We start from the raw sequence: 26,672 nt of genomic DNA, 5'->3' as shown, positions 1-26,672 counted from the left end.
TGATCTCCACGGCAGCTGCTCTGGGCCCAGGAAGGGGAGGCCTTGGCCCCATGGGGATCTCAGACTTGCCTTCTGGCGTGGGTGTTGGAAACCACAGCTGGGCCCTGGCCCCAAGCTCCTGAGTGGGCCCCCAAGCAGGCCTGCTGTCAGTTTTATGAGCTCCCTGGGTGGGTCTGTTGCCAACAGCTGACTCCTCTCCTCTGCAGGTTCTGGGAGTGACCACCAAATAGGGCAGCCGGGGGCAGGGCGGAGGTCGCAGGGTGAGGCCGGATGAGGGAGGGGTGCTACAGCTGCTCGCCCTGGGGGAGGAGGAAAGTCCTCCTCTTGCTGGCATCTCAGGAGTGTCCCTTGAGTCCCAGGGCTGGGCACAGCAGGTGATGAGGAGGGACAGAAAGAGGAATGACCTTCTAATAAAGCGTTGGGCCAAGGGCATCTGGGTTCATCAGTGCTTCCTACCTGTGCATTTGCTGTCTACCTGGCAGGTGCGGTCCTTCCCTGGGACCCCGCCTGTGACAACAGCTGATACCAGAGGACACCTGCTGTGGGAGTGAAGGGGGCATCTGGCAGGGCCACAAGAGGGTCCCCACCCCCCCGCCCTTGTCTGCTGAGCCAGACAGGCCTGATGGGTTGCTGTCCTGGGTCAGGAGGTCAGAGTGCATCCCAGCTGGTGACCCCAAGGTCTGAGTTTCCCCCTCTGCAGGGTGCGGGGCAGAGTCTGTCCCTAATGTGCTTCCTGTCTGGGCAGGTATGAGCCCGGGATCTGCAGATTCCAGTCTTGGGACCACCAAGAGTACAGGGCACCAGGGACACTGCAGAGATGGGACCCATTGCCTACATGGCAGGACCCTGTGTCCTGTGCCTTTTGCAAGGCACAGACCAGAGCAAATCTCAAAGGAAATCCGTGGGCAGGAGGGGAGTGGGTGCGGGCCCATCGGGAGAGGGGCCTGGGGATAGCCTCCTGGAGGAGGTGCCCTCAAGTCTCAAGAAACCAGTAGGAATTTTCCCACAGAGGGTGGAAGGGCACTGGAGGAGAGGGAACAGCATGGCAGAAACCTCAGGGAAGGAAGGGCAACTGATGTGGCCATAGCTCAGTGTTGAGGACAGGGGTTAAGTCTCAGGGTGAACAAGTGCTCTTGGGTGTTCCTGGGGAGGGTACAGGGGATGATGGGCTTAGGGGCTGGGCTGGGGGCCAGAATCAGGGGGTCAAGTGAGCAGGCTGTTATAGCCGTCCCTCTGGGCAGCAACAAGGGTGATGTGGATGGTGAAGGTAGAGGGGAAGGGCTAGAGTCAGACGACCATCATTGCATTTAAGAATGGACAGGAGCTGGGTCGCGTATACCCTTGGGGGTGGCCATGGGGGCCGGGGGTTCCCACCTAGGTGGAACATTCAAGAAAACATACCCCCTTTTTCTGGAAAGCAAGAGATGTGTGCAGAATCTCCCCAGTGGGCTTGTCATCTCCTTGGCTGCGCGAGGAGCTGACAATGAGCAGGCCACCTTGTCCCTGAATGTTCCCTTGTTATTGCAACAGTTAGCCAACCACCCCGGGGCAGCCCCCATGCCTGTCAGCCTTGGGACTCTGGCACTGGGCCGTGGAGTGGCCCCTCTTGCCCCTTGCCAAGCCTCGGTGGCCACGCTGACATCACCTGTCCCCGGCCCCCTGCTCTGTCCTCCAGCATGGGCCTTCGAAAGCCCCAAACACGGGCGCTCCACGGGCTGGGCTGCCGGGAGGCCCCTGGATCGACTGGCGTCCCTAGGTCTCCAGTGGGCTCCCTGGGGCGTGACTTTCCTTGGGAGAGCAGCTCTGGGTTCCTGACTTTGTTGCGCACACTCTCCTTCCCATGGCTGGGTCTCAGCTGAGAGCCACAGTCTGAGGGAGGGCACCGGAGTGATGCCCTGGCTCAGCCCAGGGTCCTGTCGGCTGCAGTGGCCAGATGCCCGGATCCCCAGGGGCTGCTTGCTGGTGTGCCTGCCAGCCCTGGGGGCAGCCCTGTGACCTGTGGGCTTGGGTTCCAATGACGGAGTCACCAGCCCACTCCACATTCTTACACGTGGGGATCCTTGCTACATGAGAGAGAGCTCATGGGTCATAACCTGGGGGGACATCTGAGCCAACCCTGCCTTCCTGGGATGAGCTGATGTGCGAGAGAGAAGGGGGGCTTACTTTGGGAAGGTGGGAGCAGGAGGGCCTCTCCCCACACAGCGTAGGCCTGTACCTCCCCACAAGCCACTTCTTTGTCTCTACAAGCAGTGGCTTTGTCCCCCCTCCCTCCAGACTGAGGTTTCAGAGGCAGAGTTACACAACAGAAGAGAGTAGACCCATCCTGCCTTCAGCTCCAGAGATGTGACAGATCTCCCCGAAAGGCAGAATGGCCTGGCCGTGCCCCTTCCCCAGGCACAGCTGCAGAGAAGCCCTTCTGTCCCCTTCCCCCACGACCCAGGGTCAGGTGCAGGGGGTAGGGGGCGCTAGGCAGCCTTCTGCTCTCCTAGGACTCCCCCCAGGGGTCTTTGTGAAGGCCTGGGACCCTCATATCTGCATATGCCCCTAGAGCACCTGTTGGGGGGGGGTACTTCTGAACTTGCAGGTGTGGCAGTGAACAAGAGAAGCTTCTGGTCCTTCCTTCCCTGCTGTTTACAGAGCATATGCTACCTTCTCCCCAAGACTCAGGCCCTGGGGGCTCCACTTAGTCCAGTTCTGTTTGGCTGCAGCTGAGGCTCGGCATTTGCTCCTCCAGTGAGGCCAGGCCAGGCCCTGGGACTCAGACCAGACACATCCACCCCGGGCAGCCACAGGCGCTCGCCCACAGTGGTTAGCGCCACAAGGTGTTCCCCCGCCTGCCCCTCAGTCTCTGTCTCTGTCAACTTTTCTCCCCTCACCCCTCAGGCCTGGTAACAAAATCTCCAAATGTTCCAGCCCCAGGGCTCAGCACTTTCCTCGTGGTTCCCTTAGAATCTTCCAGAACATTTGTGCATAATCTCTTTATGGAGCTCTTCTTCAATCACCCACTCACCCCCGCCTGGGTCTACCTGGGCACCCCACCCTCCCAGTCTCGCAACACAAGGTCTGACAAAGCAGTTTGGGCGGCAGGGTGAGGAGATACCAATGCTGGCATGGCAGATTGTGGACTCTGGTGCAAAGCCTCGCCTCGTGGGTGCGGGCCATTAGGACCGCACTCCTGGGGTGGGCGGAGAGGCCCGAAGCTGCTCGTGGGTGGGAACCCAGGGCCTCTGCTTTCCTCTGGGGAACTGATGGCCCAGATTCACCAGGCCCCCAGAACACGAGATCCTTCCTGGGAAGGATTGGAACTCCAAGGGGCCACCCTCTCAGTGAGAAAGGAACTAGACAGTTGTCCGTCCAGCCCCTGATCCCTGCCGAGACGATCACTCCCCTCAGTCGGGTCCAGGAGCCAGGCGGCTGCAAGGTTGTCCCCACTCTGCACTCTCCTCACCGCCATCTAGAAGGGACTGACCCTAAGATATGACCCATAGGCGAGGGGACAGTGTGACTCCTGATCACAGCGTTCTGTTCCCGGCTCCAGTAGAGATGCTGCAGGGAGGGAGGCCCGGGTCTGCGCTCCCCGCATCTGTTTGCCACCCCACATTCGCCCACGGAAGGGAACATGTTACAAGAATTGAGTCACCTTCACCCTGTGACTCAGCATCATCTGCTCCCCCTCGCCCCTGCCCGGATCTCCATGAGCATCTGACCTCCCACAGCCCAGGGGTCTGATATGAGAATGTCTCCTGGTCTGTCTGGGGGAACATCTGTCTCCAGCATCTCCCTGCCCTGCGTTGTTCGCCTGACTTGGGTGATCCTGAAGACACGCTGTATGTGCAAAACCCTTGCTAACTAGGGGTCCACGGAGCTCTGTCTTGGAGCAGTGACACCTCCAAGAAACACGCTCGGCTTTTAAAGGGAGAGAGGAATTCCAACTGTATGCACCCGCTGAAGAACGTTCTAGGGCACCTCATTTCCTAGAGTCCCCTCCCTCCTCACTTACTTTGCCCCCCGCTCCCTGCCTGGCTGCTCCAGGGCCTCTTTGGGGCCAAACCCCAAAACCCCTTCTCTGGGCCCAGGCTCCCATAGCTGGCATTCTGGCGGTCCCAGCTCCCACCGTGCTGACTGACCGCCAACCCCCAGGACCCCCCTCTCCTTGGGGGAGGTGGGGGAGGAGAAACGGAGGGGACCACCAATGTCAGATTCTCTCGCGGGACACGGGGGTGTGTGAACACCTGCACAGCCCAGGGTGCACAGGGCGTTTAGTCACTCAGCTACTCAGAACAGGAGGGTGCCGGGACACCATGGTGAAGGGCGTGACAGGTGGGGACCGGGGGGGGCCCTGGGATGGCCTTGGAGTCTGCAGTTGGGTGGGGCTTCTGTGTTGATTTGCCCTCTGCTTTCCCTCTGCTGGTGCCTCGTCTCTCTGGGAGGCCAGGCCTCTCTCCTGGAGGAAAGGGAGAGTACAGGAGAACTTTCTCCGTGGTGTCCGGGCGGAGTGTCAAGGGCTCTTAACTCTGGGCTGCGGAGCCTGCGAGGAATGAAGGTGGGAGGTGGGGACTGGGACCCATCTCTGCCCCCTGGGTCTGTCCCTAGAGACGTGGCACGTGTCCCCCCTCCATGTTCTCCCCACCTGACGCCCATCCTCCTCCTGCCAGTGTCATCATGACCGGGGCCTACAACAACTTCTTCCGCATGTTTGACCGGAACACCAAGCGGGATGTGACCCTGGAGGCGTCGAGGGAGAGCAGCAAGCCCCGGGCCGTGCTCAAGCCACGGCGCGTGTGCGTGGGCGGCAAGCGCAGGCGGGACGACATCAGTGTGGACAGCCTGGACTTCACCAAGAAGATCCTGCACACGGCCTGGCACCCGGCCGAGAACATCATCGCCATCGCAGCCACCAACAACCTGTACATCTTCCAGGACAAGGTGAACTCCGAGATGCACTAGGTGGGCGCAGAGCCCCGTCTGAGATATGACCACCGAGCAGCCCGGCCAGGCTGCCTCTGCTGGCCACGCTCTCTGTTTGGAAACAGGAGTCAGGAGCGTTCACAGCCACGGACCTTGAAATGGGTGTGATCATCATCTTGGGGTCCTGGCCCTTCATTCCCGTCCTTAACCGTGTGCTGCCTGCTCCACGATTAGGACTTGGATTTCTCCAGGCTCACACTTCACTTCTTCTAGCAGCAACTCTGAGGGGAAGCAGGCGCCCTGGGAACACCCCTCCCTGCCAGGGGGCCCCAGATCAGGGCTCTGGGGACAGAGGACAGGACGGACTCAAACAAGCCAGCCAGGGATTCTTTTGATTATCAGTGGAGCAATTTTCACTGTCTCAGAGCCGAGGGTCTTCCCTTGGCTTTTTGAATCATGAATTCATGCTGAGAATTGGCAGGTGCAAGCTGCTCTTTTAGATTGTTTTAAGTCTTTCAATACCCCAGGTCCGGCGTTTCCGGAGAGGAGAGGGGGGCAGTGAAACCCGCTTGTGCGTGTGCCTGTCCTCCTCACCATGTCCCCAACCTTTGCTGAGTGTGGGCCAGGGGCCAGACATGGTGCTCGGCCCATTAGGTGCGTGCGTGGATTCAGTCCCCTCTCCACGGGGCTCTGCTGTCCCGCATCGGGGTCACTGGGCGCCTCCTGGGAGCTCATGAAGGCTCTGTCTGTGACCCTGGAAGGTGGGTATCTGTTCACTTACTCCGTTCACTTACACCAGCCCCTCATTGAGTGCTGGGCTTTGCCAGGTGCCAGGGACAAATGGTGAAGAATTGTCCTTCCCGCTCTGCACATGAGGCAGCGGGCCCTGACAGCATGAACAGTCGATCCAAGGCACACTCCGACCAAGTGGTTGAGTCAGGAATCCTGGGCAGGTCTTCATGCACACTGCCTGCTTTCTGACTCACCATGTCGGCTACTCCCGTTAAAGCAGCATTCTTGTGTGGAAGGTTCTGGAAACACCCCTTCATCTTGGCGGGCTTGATAGAGCACATGGGTGATGACGAGGGTCCAGCGGGGCGACCCGAGCCGCAGCATGGAGAACAGAGAAGACCCCAGTGGTGCCAAGCTCTGTGTGGTGACTTCAGACCCCCCCGACACCTCGGGGGCACCTTGCTGCACCCATCTCTCTACCCTAGCCCCTCGTTCAGGTGCACTGAGCTGCCTCCAGGAGGAACTTGCATGTTAGGACCATTTCAAGATACATTTTTGTTAATGACCTGGCCTCGGAGGACACTTTCCTGAGGGCCACAGAGAATGCTGTGCTCCTGCTGTGCAGATGTGGATACTGGCTCTGCCCACCCTGCCCGATCATTCTCCCTGTGTGCGATTACAGTGAACCACTGGCTGTGCGTGGCATTCAGAGAACAGAGTGTGGAGCCCGAAGCCAACATTTTTTTTTTTTACAAGATGTAATCCAACCCAGGAAACAGACCAACCCGAGATTTTTCTCAGTGGACAGCGGTATACTGTCGTGTGTGTCAAAGCACAAAACGCATGTGCATTCACTTCCAGCCATATGATATTTACACAAGGAAATGGGTCCATTGTTTTGTTTTGGTTTTTTGTTTTTGTCTTTCAAATCAACATGAATGAAGAATGTTTGTTTCTCTATCACTGTAAAATCCAGGTGACCTGGACAGTATTATATGTACATAATCTATTCTAATTAAAATTAACAATCACAGGATTGGATTCCTTTTTTTCTCCCTTTGTAAAGAGGTTCAAGAATGTGGTACCTTGTATAGAAATCTCGTTGAAGCCAAAATCCAGCTCTGAGGGCCTTACACAATTACACGGATATTTGGCACAATCCATTTCCCTTTGTGATTCAGACACTAAGAGAAGACTTTGCCTTTGCAGCTGGAGGTTACTGTCAGATCGTAGAGTTCACACTATCTACAGAGTACGCCTCTTAACACTGCGTTCAAAGGAAGGTCTTAATACAGTTCCTGGTTCTTTACTCCTCTTTTACACTTTGGATACCAAACCAAAAAGGAAAAGAAAGAAAGAAAATGATCTTAGAGGAAAAGCATATCTTCAGATCCCTGAAAATCATGATGTCCAAAGCAAGTTGTGAATAATGACACATGTTGGGGGGGAGGGGCAAGACTAGTCACAGAGACGGGCCAGTAAGATAGTCACTCTGCTTCTTACTCTGTTTAAATTTTCTGCTCTTCTTGAATGTATGAGCGTTCACATAGTCATTGTGAAGTTGTTGGGTCGTTCTGTTTTTATTCTAATACTCCAAGGACTGAGCTCTTGGTGGCGTTGGGTACGTGGTGGTAGGTAGACAGACCTAATCACTTTGGATTCTATAGCTCATGGGTGCATTCTGGTTTTCTTCGGTATCTCAGATTATCCAACTGTTGAATAAAATTATAAATATGTTAATACCAGCTTTTTCAAATAAAATAACAAATGTTACATTGAACACGAGACTCAGAATGCCATTTTTTGCAAATGAGGCCAAGCCCAGGGCGGTGGGTACAGGTTCATCTCCAGGCTCTGCGACCTCTAGCTCTTAAAACATTTTTTAACCTTTCTGAGCTCTGGTTTCATCTCTGGAGAAATGGATCTAACTGCATGAATCGGACTGTGTCGGCAAAGCCATGTCTGGCACATAAATTCTCAATAAGTGATCATTTGCTTTGCCCCTTTTTTGGTTTTGTTTTGAAGCAGGTGCACATAGCCCACCGTGATTTCCAGTATTCTCACTCTGTTTTGATCTTTTTCACGCCCACATCAGCGTGAGGGTACGGTACAGATGAGGACATGCAGGTCCAGGGAGGTTAAGGAATTAACTCGAGGTCATACAGCTAGCATGTGCTGGAGCGGGTTTCAAGCTTGGCCTATGGAAGTCCTAGAGCATCCCTTCCTCCCCAGCAGCACCACCCAACAAGTGCCTCGGGTTCCAGGGAACGGGACATCATAGGGCATCTGATTGATTCTAGAATCCAGAGGGGCCCAGCCTGGCCTGCTACAGTGGCTGAGATCAGCCAAAGAATTTGTGGGGCTTTGTGCCCCACCCCCCACAGTTTCTCAGCACCCTTCCTGGGAGCCCCAGGCCTCCCCCATCCCCTTTGCAGATGGCACTTTATGCTTCTGATGCAGCAGGAGGAAGGCAGATGCTGTTTGGGTAGGTCCTGCCGGTGGGGCACTCACTGGCTAAGTTCTTCATGATCCTGGACAGTGTTGGGTTGGGGGAGAAAGCTCCCTGGCTGTGCATCCTGGGACTGGGCTGCTGTCTCTGAACCACATGTGTATCTGGGGGGCAATGCCACTCCTCGGTGTTGTTGGGATAACTGACACAATAATGAAACTGCAACACTGAGCCATGTGGGACTGTCCCCGGGCTGCACGTACACTGTCTCATTCACACGTGTTACCGTGTCGGGCCCACGCACTCGTCTGTGCTTCATGTCATCTCTTTTGCAGGGGAGACGGGAGTCCTGTTATTATACCCACTTTATAGATGCAGAACTGGGGCTCAGAGAGCTGAAGTGATTTGACCTGGGCCCAAATTCACAGGACCAAGGAGTGGTGGAGTCTGGATTCACACTCAGATGGTGAATGTGCCAGGCACATGGCAGGGGCTCAGAGGATGGTCAGGGATGCCATGGCCTCAGCTCCACCAAATCCAGCCGCAGGCAGTGCTGACTAAGCATCAGCTCTGGGCCGTGCACATGTGACCCTGAGGTGAGAGGTTACCCCAGGTTATCAGGTGGGACCCATCTGTCCCATGAGTCCTTGTCAGCAGAGAACCTCAGGGGGAGTGGAGACCAGGGATAGAGGGTCAGATGTAGCAGGAAGGTCCCGGCAGCCATTGCTGGCTCTGAAGATGGGGGAGGGGGCAGTCCACAGGCCCAGGAACATGGGCGTCCAGCTGGGCCCGAAGGACAAGGGTGGATTCCTCCCTGGAGCCTCGGCAGGACACTACCCAGCTGACACCTGGCCCTTACAGTCTTGATTCCCCAGAGTAGTTACCTGAATCCCAGGAGATTTAGGACACCTGACCAAGGCCACCACCCACAAGCTAAGGACCATGCTAGTGACCGCTGATGGCTACCAGCTCCGTGCCAGGCACTGCGTTCAGCTCTTTGCATTCATTATTTCATGCCACAGTAGACCCACGTGGTAGGTAACATTGCTGCTCCTGTTCTAGAAATGAGGAACTCGAGGCTCAGAGGGGTCCTTGCCCAGGACCACACAGCAAAGGCATAGCTGGAACCCAGGTGTCTAAGACTTTTGTCCTGTGCAGTTGTAGGTTCTTAGGGCTGGGGTGTGACTCAATCTTGTCTTGACCTCAGTGCCCAGTTCTCCCGACATCGAAACCCCTATGCCAAAGGGTGGTCGACGGCATGAGGTCTGCAAAATCAAGAGAAAGCTCTAGGATTTCTGCTGGTACTAGATTCCTTAATTATATGCTGCCCCAGAGTTGCCGCATTGGGAACTTCTGCTACTTTTCACTGAAAGGGAGCCCTGTTGCCAAAATTCACATAGCCTGATTTTAACCTAAACATGAAGTCCTCCAGGTTGGAAAGTGCCTGGGGAATGCGTGTCCAGGGATCAGAGCAGCTGTAAGAGCTGGATGGGGGTGGGGGGTCAGTGTGGGGAGCCCTGCTGCGATCAGGGGCCTGCTGGGCACTTCCTTGTTCATCTTCCCCAATCCAGAGAGGAACCCATGAGGAAGTGTGGCTCAGAGCCCAAGTCACATAACTGTTGGCTGGTGGAATGGTGATGCTCAGACCCGCCCTCAAGCAGGACAACAGGGAGTCTCTGATCAGGAGGGCAAATGATTTTGGCGGGAGCGTGGGCTTGAAGAGAGAGGACTGGGGGGCCAGCATCCATGACCCCACAGCATCTTTTCAACCTAACTTAGCTCTGGGCTGACTTGGAACATTGCCACGACCCCATAGACAGAAACCCGTACTTGCCTTAAGCTTCCGTGAAGTAAACTGAGGCTGGAATGGTCAAACATCTAGAAAAATACGACTGATTAAGGAAAAAGTGTGGGGCCACCACCCTTGGCCAGCAATTCCAACAGCCTAGGAGACTTCATGACAACCTTCAAAGGCACCTGGGGACTTTTAAGGGGCTTGGGGGTGAGATTCTGGAAGAGACAGGGCTGCTGGTCCGGGGTGAGCTAGGGGTGCAGCCCCAGGAGACCCGGGTTCAAGCCGGGCTTTTGTCGCAGCCTCATCACTGACCAGCATATAGGTTGCATCTGTTATGTACTGCAGCATAACAAACAGGCCCCCAGTGTAGTAGATTGAAAGAGTGGCATTTATGGTCTCACGTGGTTTCTGAGTGTTGGGAATCAGGCATCGATGAGCTGGGTGTTTCTGGCTCAGGGCATCATTCATCTCTGAGAACATACTGGGATGGAGGTTCTGTTTCCAGGGTCACTTACGTGGCTGGAGGCTTTGGTTCCATGCCTCATGGGGGTCTCCCCAAGGCTGTTCCCAGCATGATCTACTCACCCAGGGTGACTGATCCAGGAGAGAGACAGCACCCACATGGAAAGCCACAGTCTTTCTATACTCACTAACATGCCACCTTGAATAGGTTACAAAGCCCGATCCTGGTGGCATGGGGTGAGAAGCTGCGGCAGGTGGTGGGGGTCACCAGGGGCCATCTGGAAGCTGGCTGCCACAGGGGTCCCAACAACCCACGGCACTTCTCTGAGCCAAGGGTTCATTTATAAAGCGGTGACAGTAACGACCACATGAGAGGTTTCTGGGAGACTCAAGTGGGCGGATGTCCACAAAGCCACCATCATTGCATCTGGCTCATGGGAGGGGCTGTATCCCCACCCCTTGTCCTGCGTCCAAGTGGCCTCCTAGGCAAGACCTGTGGAGGGGGAGGGCAGAAGGTGAGATGACCCCCTCACCGCTGGTCTCCTGGGCGTTCTCAGGGTCAGGTGCCCCTTAGCCTCGCCCGGAGCTCTCCCAAACCCCATGGCCCAGCCATTAGCACCTTGGGCCAGGATTCATTCAGCATAGGAACTTTCTAAAGCTCATCAGAAGTGGGGTGTCTGGGTGGTTCAGTCAGCTGAGCAGCCGACTCTGGCTTTTGGCTTGGTTGTCCTCTCAGGGTCATGGGATCGAGCCCGGTGTCCAGCTCCGTGCTGAGCGTGGAGTCTGCTTGCCCCTCTCCCTCTGTCCCTCCCCCCACTTTCTCTTTCTTGCACTTGCTCAGTCTCTCTTGATAGAACAAATAAATTAATAAAATCTTTAAAAAATATCAAGCTCATCAGAGGACTTAACCGTCCTAAAGAGACAAGTTATTCTGTTAATTAAATAAGAAAACAGTGCCTTTCTGGAGAGCAGGAAAAGCAAATGATCTCTATTTTGTTGGAGGGAATCTAAAAACTGTTTGGTGGCGGGCAGTTGATTTTCACCACTCCTGAAAAGAAAGACCCGGTGCCCCAGTCTTCTGTTTCTCCCAGAGCACTTTCTGGGCCACCTGCAGAAGTTAACCACGTGAGGAAAACTTGAACAAAGGCTTATCAACTCTGGGGTCGTTTCCTAGCAACAGAAAAGCTTTTCGTGCTCAAGTCGTGAGTGATTCATTTCAAACAGTCGTGTCCTTTAAAAAAAAAAAACAAAACAAAAAAAACAAAAAGAAACCAAAAATACCCACACAAAGTCCCATTCTCTCTACCTGGAGACTGTTCACATTCCCACAGGGCCCATGCAGTCAGCTGACATGATGAACTTCAGGGAGGGACTGAAATCTGCAAAAGGCAGCGGCAGTATTAGGACAAAAGTAAAAGTGAAAATGGAAAGGAATCCATGATTAAAATTATGCAAAAAAAAAAAATCTAAACATGCAAAATAGATAGGAATGTTTGGAGCAGTGACTTGTCTGTTTAACCCCTTTAAAGCCTATGAGAGGGGCTGATGATCGTCTTGTTCATAAATGTGCCAAATAAGAGCAAACTTCACCTTGGAAGGGTCACCTGTTCTTTTCGCACATCTACGTAATCATTCGCCCGACGGAGGGCTTTGGAGAACCCACTATGTGAGCAGCGGTGATGCCTTATGGCTCCGAGCCAGGACACTGGAGCCCAGCTGCTGGGACTCACATCCCGGCTTGGTGGTGGATCCTTGGGGATGTTACTCCCAACCCCCCAGCTCCATGCTTCTTCTCAGTTTACTCATCTGCAAAGCACGGAGAATGACTGTTATCTAGCTCGGGGAGGTTGTGTCGGTTCAAGAAGAAAGTCTTTGCTGAAGTGGTCTCAGCCCATAGCCTGAGCTCCCTGGGAGCCCGTTAAGGACATCAGCGCTGGTCCCTCTGACTGTGACCCCTCCCCCACCTTCATTGCAGCCCCTGCCACCCCTGGGAGGACACTGGGGCAGTGGGTGCCTGTGCTGGGAATGAGGAAGAATCTCAATGAGGGAGACATGGGGGGAGGGAGCATGGGGAGGTGGTGGGTGGCTGGATGGTGTCACCTGCTCCTCTGGTCCTGGGGTTGCTGTGGGACACGTGACCCCCAAGAGCCAGGAGAAGAATGGCCCATGAGGCCCACATGAGCTCAGTGACTGCTGAGTGTCCGTGGTGGCTTCACTCCACAAGGCTGGCAAGAGCCAGCAGACACAGAACGTGCCTCTGTCCTTGAGGCTGCTGCCCAGAAGTTGCCTGTGTTGGCTCCCATCCCTCCCAGTGGCCAGAAATGGACTGGAAAATGCGTTATTTCTCGGGTGGCGGCGGGTCCGGCTCCAAGTCAGGTGCCACCACCATAGGAGGGGACTTGGGGGAGGCACACAGAGCGGTTGTGTCTGCAGAAATTTGGGATGGTGCGCCTTCCCTCCAGGGCTTGTGCCCAAACAACTCCCAGAGAAGCCGGAGTCAGCCAGAAGCCACGGCATTTCTGTGACCTGCCACCAAAGGTGTGACTGTCGCCAGCTCCCATGGGCCTGCTTCCAGGATAGCAGTGTCAGCACCTGGTGACTCTCCCACAGGTTAATGACACACTCAGGACAAACAATGGCCACTTTTGGGGCAGATCCAGGGAGGAGTGGGGGCTGCAGGGCCAGGGTCCTGGGTGTGACCTTTGGCCCGAGGGCAGGTGCAGCTGAGGCCCCAGGAAGAGGGGGAGGGAGGAGGGAGGAGCAGGAACCTGACATGCAGCTTGGCTCTTGCTGGAAGAGCCACGAGCCTCTGCGTGGCTGACCTGGGGGGGGGGGGTGGCAGGGAGTTTTGGAAAAAGGAAGGAAAAAACCTCCCTTTCAAGGATGAGAAGCAGAGCAGGAAGCACCTGGGAGCCGGGTCTCAGGAGCCATCCTGTGGGCACAGGGAGTGGGGAGTTCCCTGACTGCTGCCCAAGGGCAGTGGGTGCCAGGACCGTGTCGCTGGCCCACCTCTGACACCCTGTCCCTCCTGCTTGGGTGGGCCTGTACCATCAAAGAGCCTGGGTCTTGTGCCCCTGCGTGGCTCGGTCACTTAAGTGTCTGGCTCTTGTTTTCTGCTCAGGTCATGAGCTCAGGGTCCTAAGATGGAGCCCTGTGTCAGGCTCTGTGCTCAGTGAGGAGTCTGCTTCTCTCCATTTCCCTCCCCCTTTGCATGCCCCCCACCCCTTCCTTGCTCTTAAAAACAAACAAAAACAAAAACAAGAGCCTGGGCTTGTTTCTCCCAGCAAGCTGGGGGAGCTGGGGAGAATGGGCCTTGGGACGGGCAGCACGTGGGAGGGGCCCCCCAGCGACAGAATGGAGGAGGCAGCCGGGAAGTGAAAAGGACAAGCGGGAAGAGTCCTCAGGTGCTGGGTTCAAGGAGAAACAGAGAGATCGGGGCATCAGCCGAGGCCCAAGGAACATCCCTGGGCCGGGGTGTCAGAAGAAAGACCACCAGGTTCTGGTGGCAGCCAGGTGGTCCACAATGCTGAGGCGCAGGCCTGGGGGTCAAGCCGCTCCGGTCAGCAGTGATGCTGATGTCAGATATGCAGAATGTGGACGGCGGGGCTCCCCACCCTGGGCTGTGCTGTACTGCCTGAGGATTCGGGGTGCTGATAGGCCCTTGTGTCTCCAAGCCGGATAGGAAGGAGAGTGAAGAAGGAAGAGAAAGTGGACTAGAAAAGAGCTCCAAGGATCCTGGGAAGAGGGGCGCCCACTCCAGCTCCTGCTGCCCGAGGCTTGTCACTCACGGACATATCCGTCCCTACTGTTTGGGGGGACCCGCCTCTGTTAGCTTGACACTCTGAAGGGACTTCCTGTTGTTTGTGCCACCCAAGTTGGTCTTCTGAGAGGGCTTCCCGGTGCCGTTGGTCCCTGGAAGCATGACCAGACCCCCACCACCACCCCCAGCACAGACCCTCACTGGTGCTCCCAGAGCCCTGGACCGTGGGTCCAGCAGGTGCCCAGCAGGTGTTCAGACATGGTGTTGACCAACTGCTGGCTGCCCCTGGTTCTTTCCCCTCAGGTCTGAGTGACAGCCCCTCTGGGTGGTGTGTGGAGAGAGAATTTAAGCCCCAGCACAATGTGATTTCTTCGTAGCCCCAGGGGGGAAGAGCGGAACCAGGTTCCCACCCCAGCTCTGCTCCCTCCTAGCCATGTGTGGTCAGGCGAGTCCTGCTCTGTGATGCTGAACGATGCTATGTGAAATAGGGCATGTCGGGGGGTTACGGGGGACCTCTCTGTGTAGTCCAAGTGTCTTCATGGGAATGAAGTGCCAGACCCACAACCCAGCTCTGAATCCTGTCTCGGGGGACCCTTGGTCCATAGCAATGTGAGCTCGGCAAATGCCTGAACAAGCCTGACATCTGGTCCTGGGCCATGGGGCCACAGCCTGGTTATCCACAGGAAAGCAGGACAGCCAGCACGCGGGGAAGCCCTGGGATCATGGGGGTCAAGGACATTCTGATGGTTACAGCTCCTTGGAAGCAGTCCACAGAGCAAGTGTCTGGAACCAAACAGCTCACAGCCGGCCAGGTGAGGTGGAGAAGCGGGGGACGACCTTTCAGCATCTTCATCGGCCTTGGCTTTGGAGCCAAGAGGGCATCCCAGCCACCTGAAGGACCCAGGCGCCCTTCCCTCCTGGCCTCCGGACCTGCAGCTGTGTCTGGGAAGCCATGACCTCCGGGGCCCACGCCTGACACCTTCCAGTGGGTGCCCTGAATGATGTGTAGTCCTCTGACCTCTCCAATTCCAGTCCCTCCCTTGCTATCAGAATTGGGGTGCCCCTTGTACTCCCAGAGCCTCCTGACCCTGATCTCACCCCAGGTTGTGCCTGAAACCAGGGGGACAGTCTGACGGAATCAGGGCCACTCACATCCGACCTGCGTGACTTTCCCGGGGCGTGGGACCTGGGCTTGGCTCAGACTGTGGAATTATAGCGTCTGCTCAACCTCACAGTGCAATAAACATTTGCTCGTGGGTGGCAACAAGTACATTCAAGGCTCGTTACTTAAGTTAAATAAGGAGTGTTTTAGGTATCGGCCAAGCTTTTCTCAACGTGTAGCCATGAGGAATTAAACCTGTGATGTAGGAGGGAAGGTGGGACTGTGTTCTGGGGTGCCTGGAGCAGGCGGGCTGTGGGCAGGTCATCCTGACGCCAGGCCCACTCGATCAGTCCCAATCTAAACATGGTTATTTAAGCAAAGTGGGAGGGGCTGTGGTTGTTGTTGTTTTAAATGAGGGAGAGCAAGAGAGCAGGGGGAGGAGCAGAGAAAGAAGGACAACCCAACCCAGTGCTGAGCAACTTGCCCAGCTCAGGGCTTGGTCCCAGGACCCTGAGATCATGACCTAAGCCAAAACCAAAAGTCAGACTCAATCGACTGAGCCATCCCAGCACCTCAAGTGTGAGTTTTTAAAATGCTAGAAGGGGCTTTACAGGTCATGCAGTGAGGGTCCACAGGTACAGGCCTGGAAAGCTTGAACTTTCCCAAGGTCAGACAGCTGGGAAGGCACGGGAGTGGGATCCACGCAGGTGGTGGGGCTCCCAATCCCACCTGCCGTGAACGTTGCAAATGAACTTATAAACAGCACCTTCTTCACTCTAGGGGTTGGAGTTCTGTACATTTAGTTGAGAAAGTGTTTCATGGCTAAATTTTGGAAACCATGGACCTAGCCCAGACTGTTCTGCAGATCGGGGCACAGGCCCGGTGACGGGGACCAAACGGACGGCCGGTTATGCAGGGGTTTGTGATGGAGGCACTAGGTCTGGTGTCCAACTCCCAATCCGGGGTGATCCCCAAGACCGTGTCTCCCCTGCACGGGTCAGGTGGCTCTGCTGGGGGCTGAGTGGCAGCGTGGTGGCCCAAAGGACAGATCTCAGTGCAACCCTTGCCCCACAGCTAGTGTGCAGTGTGCCCCATTTCTGAATCTGTCTTCCCCTCCATGCATCAGGATTGTCCCTGTGTATCCCCCGTCTCCCATCCAAGTGAAAGGATCACATGCTGTCACCGTGTTCTCCCCTCTCCGTACCTTTGGGAGGCAAAGTCACACTGTGAATTCATTCTGTAGCCTCGCAAATCTGTGGGAGCAGAGAGGGGGATGGGCTCACCTTTCACCTCCTCTCACCACCCAGAGAAGGAAGCCCAGGGAAGAAACCCTGGGGGGCAAACTGGGCACAGAGGGATGCCAGCCTTCAAGCACTCCCAGTGTGCGGGATTCCAGGCAGATGGAATCTGCTACCCGCCAGATGGGCCACGTCCACAGAAAACACAGGCAGCCACCCCCAGAATGGTCACTGCAAGGTCTCCAAATCACAGAAGGCATGTAGGAAGGATTCCAGGTTTCCTGAGCTCTGGCAGACCCACTGCTCACCAGGGGTCCGCCCACTAGGGAGGGGTGGGCTGGTGGCTTTGGCGTCAATGTCACCCCGGAGGGACTCAGACTCAGGTCACTATCCAAGGGGCACTATGTTCATAGAGGGACCCAAGCTGCTCTAGCACACCCATGTGGCTCAAACTCCAGTTGTATTTCTGTGGCATTGTCATCATGCATCCCTGGACCCAGAAGATGGCTCCAGACTTCTTGCCCGTGGAGTGATTGCTCCAAACCATGGGGAACCACGTGTGTGCCATCCGATCGGTGACCTGAGTCTCACGGTCACTGGACCACATGGGCTCCCCCATAAGACCTGCTGCACAGCTGGACAGCCTTGGGCAACAGTGGCTGTCCATGGAGGAGGGGAGGGCAGGAAGGGGCACCAGGGTCTCCACCCTGATGGGGGTGGGCGGTGGGGGGTAGGTGTCAGCTATTGAGAATGTCAGTTCTGCTCTTTGTAACTCACTTTAGTGAGTTTGGTGCCGGTGTAGACAAAAGTTTTTCTTTAGTAAAGAAAAGAGAGAAATAGTAGACTTCAAGAAATGGTTTTATTTTGGCTCTTTGAGGACCTTCACTTTCAGCTTCCCAGTACTGAACATAGGCCAAGCTTTTCCAAGGGCCAGGAAGGAACTCTCTAGTTTCTTCTCATTTCCTAGTGCTGGTTGATGCCTCAAGACCCTCATCCACTCACCCACACGCACCAACAAGAGAGTTGCCAGGCAGCCGTGGGGCCCAGAGCTCCGCATGAACATGCTCTGCCCAGAGCCGCCACCTCCCACAGCCTCACGCGCAGGCTCTTGGCCCTGCATTGGCCCCGGATTGGCCGACAGTGGTCAAGGCTTAGCTGTGACCCAATGAGAAATGCCTCACGGACTTCATACAACAGCACATGCGGTTCTTTAAAAAACAAACCCAACACAAATGGGAACAGGGCCAGGGAACTTGGAAGGGGGTGCGGAGAGCAGCTCACCTGTAAAGTGCTCTTTGGGGCCGGGACCATGGCCGGACCCCGGGCATGCACTCTCCCACGACGCCGGGGGTGTGAGCAGAGGCACGTGATGCGGTCTCCAAGCATGCCATCTGCGCACGCACACACACTCAGCGTAGGTATCGTGCCGTCAGGCTAGGGGGGCCACGCAAGGGTCAGGTCCTGACAGGGACATGCATGGACAGCTCTTCATTTGGGGGGTGGCACGCCCTCACGCCGCTGACAGGAATGGGAAGAAGAAGAAGTCGAAGGCAAACTTGACTGCGCCGTGCACGGTGCTGCGCCAGTCGCGCTCGATCTTCACGTGCCGCTGCGCCGGTGACAGCTGGGCCATGCAGTTGAGGCAGCTGATGGCCTTGAGCTCGAAGACAGGCCACTTGCTACCCAGGCGGCCCTCGAGGACAGTGCTGAACTCAATGAGGCTGCCCTGGCGCAGGCCGAGCAGCACGTCCTTGAACTCGCCGCTGGCCCGCAGCACGATGTCCTTGGTCACGTCATCCTCCTCCGGGCCGCGGGAGCCGTTGGTGCTGCTGAACGGCATGCCCACTGTGATCTCAAACTTGTAGCGGTCGAACTTCTTGATATGACAGGGGTGCTTGGCCAGGCGCTTGAGGCGGCAGAGCTCCTCCTCAGCTGTAGGGCCACTGCCGGGGCTGCAGGCCGGGTAGGCATCGCCGTAGAGGCAGCGCAGCCAGTCACCCACGAAGAACGGCAGCATGTTGATGGCTGCCTCGGCGCTGTTGTCGATCTCGGTGACACGCACGTACTTGAAGCGGCCCGTCCATGTGACCCGGTGGCCCTCCAGGTGGCTGCACAGAATCTGCGTGCGGGCCATGTTGGTCTCCTTCCAGGCCCGGGGCCCACACAGGAAGCTGTACTGCGGCCAGGTCAGCGTGGAGTTGTATACCTTCATGCCCTCCGAGCGGTACACATAGAACCAGCAGAAGAGCACAATAGCCGTGAGCCACACCAGGATGAGCTTGACGATGGAGCTGCGCGTCAGGGACTTGACCATCCCCAGCACCGAGAAGTTGGCCTTGGTCCACCAGCGGACCAGCAGGGGCACGCTACACACCAGCACAGCGACGGCGATCTTGGTGAGCTCCAGGGCCAGGAACCAGCGGGCGAACTGCACCACACCCACCAGCACCAGGCCAGCCACCAGGATCGGGAGAGCGAACAGGAAGAGGCAGTAGCCTATGGAGGCACGGATCAGCCCCAGGCCGGTGGACTCGAGCAGGATGACCACGCTCAGCTCGCACCACATGAAGCAGACCAGATAGGGCACCAGGTAGCAGTAGGTGCCCTTGAAGTTCCTCAGCTGTGCCATGCGGAAGAAGAGGTACAGCAAGTAGACATAGAGCAGGCAGGGGAGGCTGACGTTCAGGACGATGAGGGGGCCGAGGGGCACGGTGAGGAAGGTCTGGCCCAGTAGCTTCAGGGGGTGCAGGTTGAAGGGTAGCGTGGGCAGCAGGGAGAGCAGGCCAGCGGCCACCTCGGTCACCAGGGCCCTCCTGGTATAGGGCTCAGCAGAGGTGCTCAGGCTCATGTAGCTGGTGGCCGTGAAGAAGACGGACACGACGGCCAGCTCCGAGCAGGGAATGTAGTCCTTGCTGGCAAGGGGGAAGGAGAAGATGACGAAGGCGACGGACAGCAGGAAGTGGAGGTACGGCTCCAGGTGGTTCCAGCCGAAGTTTACCTCGGCCTGCTCCACGTCCAGGTTGGGCTCGAAGCGCAGGAGCAGGCCCGTGAGGGTGCGGAAGCTCTCCCAGGCCCGGCTGTCCTGGAACACCTTGAGCGTACAGATCACCATGGAGATGAAGGACAGGTAGAAGACAACCAGGGGAATAAAGAGGGCGAAGAAGTCGATGGTCAGGTTGCTAATGATGAAGAAGAAGATGAGGGCGTTGATGTGGTGGGTGGGGACAATGGTCGACAGCCAGTGCACGCCTGCCCGGGACGCCATGTCGATCAGGTACTCTTTGATCTCTATGACGGCGTGCAAGGGGTATTTGACCACCTGGTGGGGGTGGACGCAAAGATGGAAATTGGGAGGAAGTCAGCACAGGAGCCCCAATGCCGTCCTCAATACCCTGCCAGCCACCTGAGCAATGCTTGAAGCAAACAGCTCACCCTGGACCCTTTGTCCCAGCGGCTCTTTCCTATATCAACACCCTCTGCACATGGTCACATCTTCCCCAGGCTCTGTGGTCCGGACAGACCTTCCCTCGATCCCACCCAGTCCTGCAGGTCCTGGCTCCTCTCCTCTGGGCCCCTGGAGTCCAGCCCTTGGCTCCCCTCCCGTCCCAAACTTCTGCCAGAGTTTCTAGACTCCTGCAAACTAGTGTCCCCTTCCAGACCTCAGGTACCTAGAGGAAAGCACCTGGTTCCCCTGTGCCCTCCCCACCCAGCCTCGCTGATGGAGACTGGAGCCCTGGCTGCCGGTGTGGGGGTGGGGCTTGTGACCTGGCCACCCCCGGCAGAGGCTGCCTGGCCGAGCCTTGCTCCCCCCCACTCCCATCCTCTAAAGGTAGAGAAACTGATACTTTCAAACCCATGAAGGGCTCTCTGAACAGTTCCAGGAGCAGCAGCAGATACGGGGAGCCCAGAATGAGAGCTCTGTGCAAACATGAACTGGGACTGCGTGTCCTGTCATAACGAAATGGAGATGATTCACCTGTAAGGGGCCAAGGAGACGTGCTCGCTCGTGGCAGGGGAACCCAAAAAGCAGCTGCCTGCTACCACCCACTCCACACACCCGTGCTGCTCAGAATGGACACCCCCTCCACCACGGTCGCTCCTGCAGTCTGCACCCAGTGTGAAGGGCAGGCTGACCCCCAGACTTCACACAGCAAAGGACAAATGAGGGACATAAGGTTGGTGAGTAAGGGGGCAGCCAAGGGAGGAGGCAGGGGGCTGATTCTGCCCCCTGGGGCTGGACTCCACACCTATGCACAACTCCCCAAGGCGTCCACCGGGCCAGGGCACAGGGAAATGAGAGAGGGGCTGGAGGTGCTGGCGCTCGTATGGCGTGGGGGAGGCCATGTGTCCGGGCGTGTCTGGAGGGGCAAACGCGTGGACCCCTGACCTCACGAGATACCCACGTGTGGGGGTAGGGAAGCCTGCCTGCTGCCCAGAGACCCTCGGAGGTGGGGGGGATGCCCACCGCCGCCCAGTGAGGTCGGCAGCACAGCCTCTGCCTCGTCTGCCTGGCTAGAGCATGAACCCGGCCAACAAGGTGGACCCTGGGGGAGCACAACTGAGTGATCACACCTGGATGCAGCTGTCATTGTTCAAGAGCCTTGGCTGTCAGCTCAGGAGGACCTGGAAGCAACAGGATAGTGCACCTTCCACAGATGTGAGGGCGCCTGGCTCACACGCAAGTTGGGATATTAGGGAACATGTATGTGCACACTGTCTATACATATAAACACACACGTACATGTGTGAAGAGCTGCGTTCCCTCTTACACATTTGTGACAGCCCCCTTATCCTTGTTCTAGAACAAGAAAGGAAGTGAATGATTGACCTCCCAGCTCAGGGGTGCCAGTGAACTGCCCTGAGCGCAGGACCACCCTCCCACGGGACCTGGATGGGCCCTAGCAAGTGTCGGTATGTGCTCCTGCTCTGGAATGGGAGCAGCTGTGAGCAGACTCCTCCAGGCTTCCCCCAGGAGGGCCCCTCTGACACAGACACAGAGCCAGAACCCACATGTGTGCAGCTAATCCTCGATGAGGCAGCCCCAGCCAGTGGCAGGACAGACCACAAGTATCCCCTGGGGCTGTTTAGCTTTCGGCCCTCCTCTATACAAGCAGCCTGTGCCTGAAAACCAAGGATTCTATTCTCCCTTCACCTCCTGAACCATTCACACCTCTTCTTTGAGACTGTGAGGCCACAGAGAGGGGCAGAGAGGAACTTGAAAAGACAATGAAGCTTCTCAAAAAAAAAAAAAAATCTGGATGGAACTAGAGGATATTATGCTAAGCAAAGTATGTGAATCAGAGAAAGATCATTATCACAGGATTTTACTCATAGATGGAATTTAAGAAACAAAACAGACAAAAAAAAGAGCATAGGGGAAAGGAGGGAAAAATAAAATAAGAGGAAATCAGAGAGGGAGACAAACCATAGGAGACTCTTAACTCTAGGAAACAAGGTTGCTGGAGGGAGGGCTAGGGTACCTAGGGGACGGACATTAAGGAGGACAGGTGAAGTGATGAGCACTGAGTGTTACATAAGACTGATGAAGGACTGAACTTCATCTCTGAAACTAGTAATACAGTATATGTTAATTAATTGAATAAAAAATAAAAACAACGAAGCTTCTCAAATACAGTGTCCAATGGTGTCTGGCCTCTGCCTGCACACTGAAGTCCCTGGGCCACTAGGACCAGGGAGTCCCTTCCTTTCAGGGCCCCAACTCAGCCCCTGGTCGCTTCCACCCAAGCCCTACTCCTGGGGCCCACCCAACTGGGAAACGGAAAATCTTTTCTTTAGACCAAACCCAACAAATTAAAACAAGCTATTCCCTGAGCAGGAAAGAAATTTTTAAAAAACAAGCAAGGGATCAGTTCTATGATAGGACAGCATCTGTGACCAGGCAGTTGCAGCAAGGCCATCTCAACCTGACTCAGCTCAGACCCAAGTGACAGTGTGCACATGGCAGCCTTCCCGATGATTCAGAGTGAAACTGTGGATTTTTAAATATTACTAAATTGACTCTCGTGAGGGCTTCATCTGCCACGAAAGTCTGCAGCAGCGTGGGGCTTGGAGTCTGGAGGTGCCCGTGGGAGTCCCGGCCGCTCAGAGGCACCTAGTACTCCACGGGGGCAGGAAGACAGAGCGTGTGCCCTCCCTCCTGCTCTGAAAAGCTGAAACAGCCTTGGGTTTTAGAGACGCCTGCCAGGAGTCATCATCTCTTTTTCACAAAAGCCTTTTAACAAGACAAACTGTAAAGGCATCAAAGTACTCTGACAACTTCAGAAACTAAAAGAAAACAGAACCCTGTGTACTTCTTGTTAGAATACTTTAAATCTCTTTCCCAAAAAGGACTCTCAGAAGTTTTGACAGCACTGAGCTTGTCACCTGTAAGAAGGGTGACATAATTCACCATCCCAACCAGGCTGCCTTGAAAGCAGGCACTGTTAGCAACCAAGCCCCGCCATGCAACCTGCCTGCAGTTCCCCAGACTCACCCCTTCACCTTTGACCCTCGTTGGCCTCCTCTTGGCCAAGAACCATAACAAGCACTCCACCCTCCTTCTCTTGCATTTCTAGGGAAACTAACAGCATCCGTCTGTGAACACACTTAACCCAGGCCTGTCCGAGAGGACCTGCAATAAAGTTGTGAGCTCCCTTGGTCAAGTTCCTGGGTCCTCTCAGCCTGTGGCTGAGAACTTCATCCTGGACACAGCCCCTGTCCTCGGGGGATCCCTCAACCCTGGGTCCTGAGTGAGGCCTCCATGCCTGCCGCCCTGGGTTGTGGCATCTCCATGCACCATTTCTGTGTCAGCCTCCCTACCTGGAGGGTGCCCGATCTGAGCCTCCACAGCCAGGCTCCCAGGAAGGGCTATACCGAGCTGCCTCCACTGGGGGGACTTTGGCACACTTCCTGTCCCTGCCACTCCTGCCCGCTGGTGGCCGGGCCATCCCCTGCCCGTCTGTATCACTGATGGTGGTCCACACACGCTCCTGCTCATACACGTTCAGCTCAGAACAAGGGCCTCTTAGACAACTAACGCCATGGGCCTCACGATGATTTGTCTGCTCGGGGCCCCTTGTGTAGACAGACCTGCCTGGGTCAGGCAGCCACGCTTGAGGAAATCAGGGTGCGCTCTGCAAAGTGGGAGAGCTGATGTGGGAACCCATGAGAGCGTGGCATGGCCCACGGAGACCACCTGCACTGTAAGTCTCAACCATGGAACCGAGAGTGAGTGCTGTCACAGCAGGGCTGTGACCCACCATCCCTTGTTTGTGTGCCCTCATTCCTCACTGCTACTGCTGCTTGCTGGCCGCCAGCGGGACCAGGCTGCCTCCCTTCCTACAGCTTGCTGTGCCTTCCTTGCCCCCGCAGATCTAGGTGAACAGCTACCCTGGCAGGATCCTTGCGGTCTCCCAACATTAGCACTTTGCTTTTGGGGGAAGGCATCTTTGAGAAACCAACCTCCATTCCGTGCTGTAAATGGATCATTTTTCAAAATGACAAAGTCTAAGTGAAAGTCAGACTCCAGCGTGTGGCACCCTGCTGCCCGGAGCACTTTGCCCAGAAAGACTCAGGAAGGCTCACCCGTCACTCCTGAGTATGCCCGCTCTCGACAGTGCCCTTGGGTTTGGAGCCTGAATGCCCACAAAAGGCCCCATTTGGGAGAACACATCCTGTCCTCCAGGCAGAGGGAGGGAAGTCCGGGGAGGTGTGGTGAGCGAATGACCACAGGGACCATCCGTACAGAGTGTGCCTCCTCCGACAAGCTGTGCAGTCCCAAAGGCTCCCATGTCACACTGGGGCCTCCCATATACCCCTCCGGAGAGCACCATGGCATGTGGAAGGGCAGGTGGGGGCCCTAGTGGTCAGAGCCCTCCAGCACACTCACCTTCAGGCGCAGGGGCAGGTCCTCGGGGCTCTTGCCCGCCAGCTCATCGTCATCATCGTCCTGCAGGAACAGGTTGGCAGGAATGACGCCTTTGGCATACTTCTTGGTGATCTCCACAAAGTCGTCCAGCGCTATGTAGCTCTTAGCTGGGCCAAACAGAGAGGGGCACAGGGTCACCCCACGTAGCCACACCAGGCAGCGAAGGTGGCTGGGGCCCAGTGGAGAGGGAGGCCAAGCAGGCTCGGGAGGAAGCGGCTCTCTGTCTGGTGACACGCTGTCCCTCCCCTGAACTTCCCTCTCCTCCGCACTCAAGCCCAGGGTCTGCCTAAGCAGAACTGGCAGCTACCTTCCTGCCCCGTCCTTCAGCCCTGGCTTCTCACAGCCTTGCTGACGGCCACCCTACAGCCCCACCACTTACCGACCCCTCCACTCAGTATGCAGCCACTGAGGGCCGACCACGTGCCAGAGACCTGGCCCTAGCACTGGCAACGCCTGGGATCTGTGCATGAACCCAGCGTGTGCCCCAGGCTGGGCTCCTGGGCTAGTGAGGTCATGCTCAACAAGGCCAGACGAGGCTGGCTGCTCGCCACGGTCGTTTCCATGTCAAAACTGTCCTCCAGGCAGAGGGCAGCTGGGGAGATACGGTGAGCGAATTAACCCAGCAATCACATCATAAGCGGGCTGCCAGTTGCGGGGCCATCACTCACCACGCATTGCTGGGGCCGCCTGTGCAGAGGCTGTGTTCTGGGCACTGGGGGCACTAGGGAAACTGGGACCAAAGCCGATCATCAGAAGAAATCAATAAGCAGCAGCAAGAGCAGAGGGAACCGTGTCAGGAATGAGGCGAGCACCCCGGAAGAGGGTGGGATGCAGGTAAGGGGCTGTGTGCTAACATGGGGGTTGGAAGGCATCCAGGGCTGCACCCGGACCACAGGCCACCATGAGATGGGGTAGCCTGGGGCAGGTCCTGCACAGATGGCAGTGGCAGGTGGATACGTGTGGCTTGAGCTGATGTGAGAGAGCCGGTGAAGACAGGGCCCAGTGGCCTGGGCCAGGCTGTGCATTTGGTGGCCTGAGACCATGAGACTGGCCACCAAGGCCTGCAGTGTGGACACAGCGGTGTCTGAGGATGGGTCACCGGTGCCTTGGACAGAGCCATTCTGGTGGGATGACGAGGAGGTGGGGAGGGGAGCCAAGATGGTGACTGCAGATGCCCCCCTCCAGCTTTGTTAGCAAGGGGAACAAAGAAACAGGGTGGCTGCTACGGGAGTGAGGGGTCCAGAGAGGGTCTCATACCTTTTTTCCTGAGGTGAGAGGAATAAGCCCATGTTTACAGGCTTTTTGAATGTCCCGGTGGGGAGGGTCCGGGAGCCCGCACCCTAGGGGAGGCTGGCCCGGCTGGCTGACAGCCAGGCAGGGACCCCTGGATGGCACCATTCACACCCATCATGGAGGCCTGGAAAGGCCACATCTCTGTCCAGCTCTCACCTCCAGAGGCCTCAGACCCATCCCTCTGAGCCCAGAGTATGCAGTCTTCCCCCGGACTCTAGGACTTTCTAGCAGTTACCATGTGCACAGGGACGTTCTGAGTGGTTAACCGTAAGGGGACTAGGGCAGAGAAGGCGTTGCTGAGCCTCCTCAGGAGGCACCAGCCCTCCTCGACTTCTGTCCAGAGGCGTCTCTCAACCCAAACACAGTCAGACCCCCAGCACCTCTGTACTTAAAACCCATCTAGAACCTTGGATTCCTCTGGAGCCCACCAGCCACAGGTGTCTCTCCATGTCAGTGTCTTACCCCGCTTTATATCCCCTGAACAGAGCAAGAAAGTAAATCTGTGCCCCCGACGTGCCCGAGGCCCTGGGAAAGCCAGACTCAGGATTCATGGCATCACCAGAGCTCCAACGACACTTTACGGACTGACTGCTCACCAGCCTGGTGGGAAGGGGTGTGTGCCCCTCTAATCTTCCCCTCACTGTGCACAAGGGGAAACTGAGGCTCAGAGAGGAAAACCAGGCCTGCCTGAGGTCATGAGGAGGGTGGCAGAGTTAGGGGAGGAGCCGGGCCACCTGTCAGCATGGAGCAGACCCTAGGTCCCTCTTGCTGCCTCCTTGGTGACCAAGACCAAGAGTCTGTCCACGCAGCTGGGCAGCTACACATGGATTGAGGACCTCTCCTAATTGGATGCCCCAAAGGCACCCAGTTCTGCGTGCATCCCGACTCTGCATTCCTCACCTTCCACAGCCTATGCTCTGGGAGTCCCCACACTCCCTGTTGGGTGCCCCCTCACTGGGTCTTTGGGTGCGGTTCCCTCCCCTTGCCCTTCAGGGGCTGACTGCCT

The 26,672-nt window shown here is 56.5% G+C and overlaps 2 protein-coding genes across 6 annotated transcripts in view; one reads left to right on the top strand and one right to left on the bottom strand.

Moving 5' to 3' along the window:
- The window catches only part of PPP2R2C (protein phosphatase 2 regulatory subunit Bgamma), a 126,864-nt gene extending 119,444 nt beyond the window's left edge, over positions 1 to 7,420 (top strand). For all 3 annotated transcript variants that reach the window (XM_082727479.1, XM_082727481.1, XM_082727480.1), the window contains exon 9: positions 4,656 to 7,420. In XM_082727479.1, coding sequence (XP_082583605.1) covers positions 4,656 to 4,947 — 292 coding nt within the window. In that variant the 3' untranslated portion in view covers positions 4,948 to 7,420. The remainder of the gene's footprint in view (positions 1 to 4,655) is intronic.
- A 9,866-nt stretch (positions 7,421 to 17,286) lies between these two features.
- Positions 17,287 to 26,672, bottom strand: part of WFS1 (wolframin ER transmembrane glycoprotein) — a 29,980-nt gene continuing 20,594 nt past the window's right edge. For all 3 annotated transcript variants that reach the window (XM_082727358.1, XM_082727357.1, XM_082727359.1), the window contains exons 7-8: positions 24,335 to 24,480; positions 17,287 to 19,765 (exon numbers count right to left, since the gene is read on the bottom strand). In XM_082727358.1, the coding sequence (XP_082583484.1) occupies positions 17,957 to 19,765; positions 24,335 to 24,480 (1,955 nt within the window). In that variant the 3' untranslated portion in view covers positions 17,287 to 17,956. The remainder of the gene's footprint in view (positions 19,766 to 24,334; positions 24,481 to 26,672) is intronic.

This window comes from Mustela nivalis, assembly GCF_964662115.1.
Source record: "Mustela nivalis genome assembly, chromosome: 4".
NCBI lineage: Eukaryota > Metazoa > Chordata > Mammalia > Carnivora > Mustelidae > Mustela > Mustela nivalis.
The sequence above is the reverse complement of the archived record's forward strand: the minus strand, read 5'-3'. Positions and strand labels throughout refer to the sequence as shown.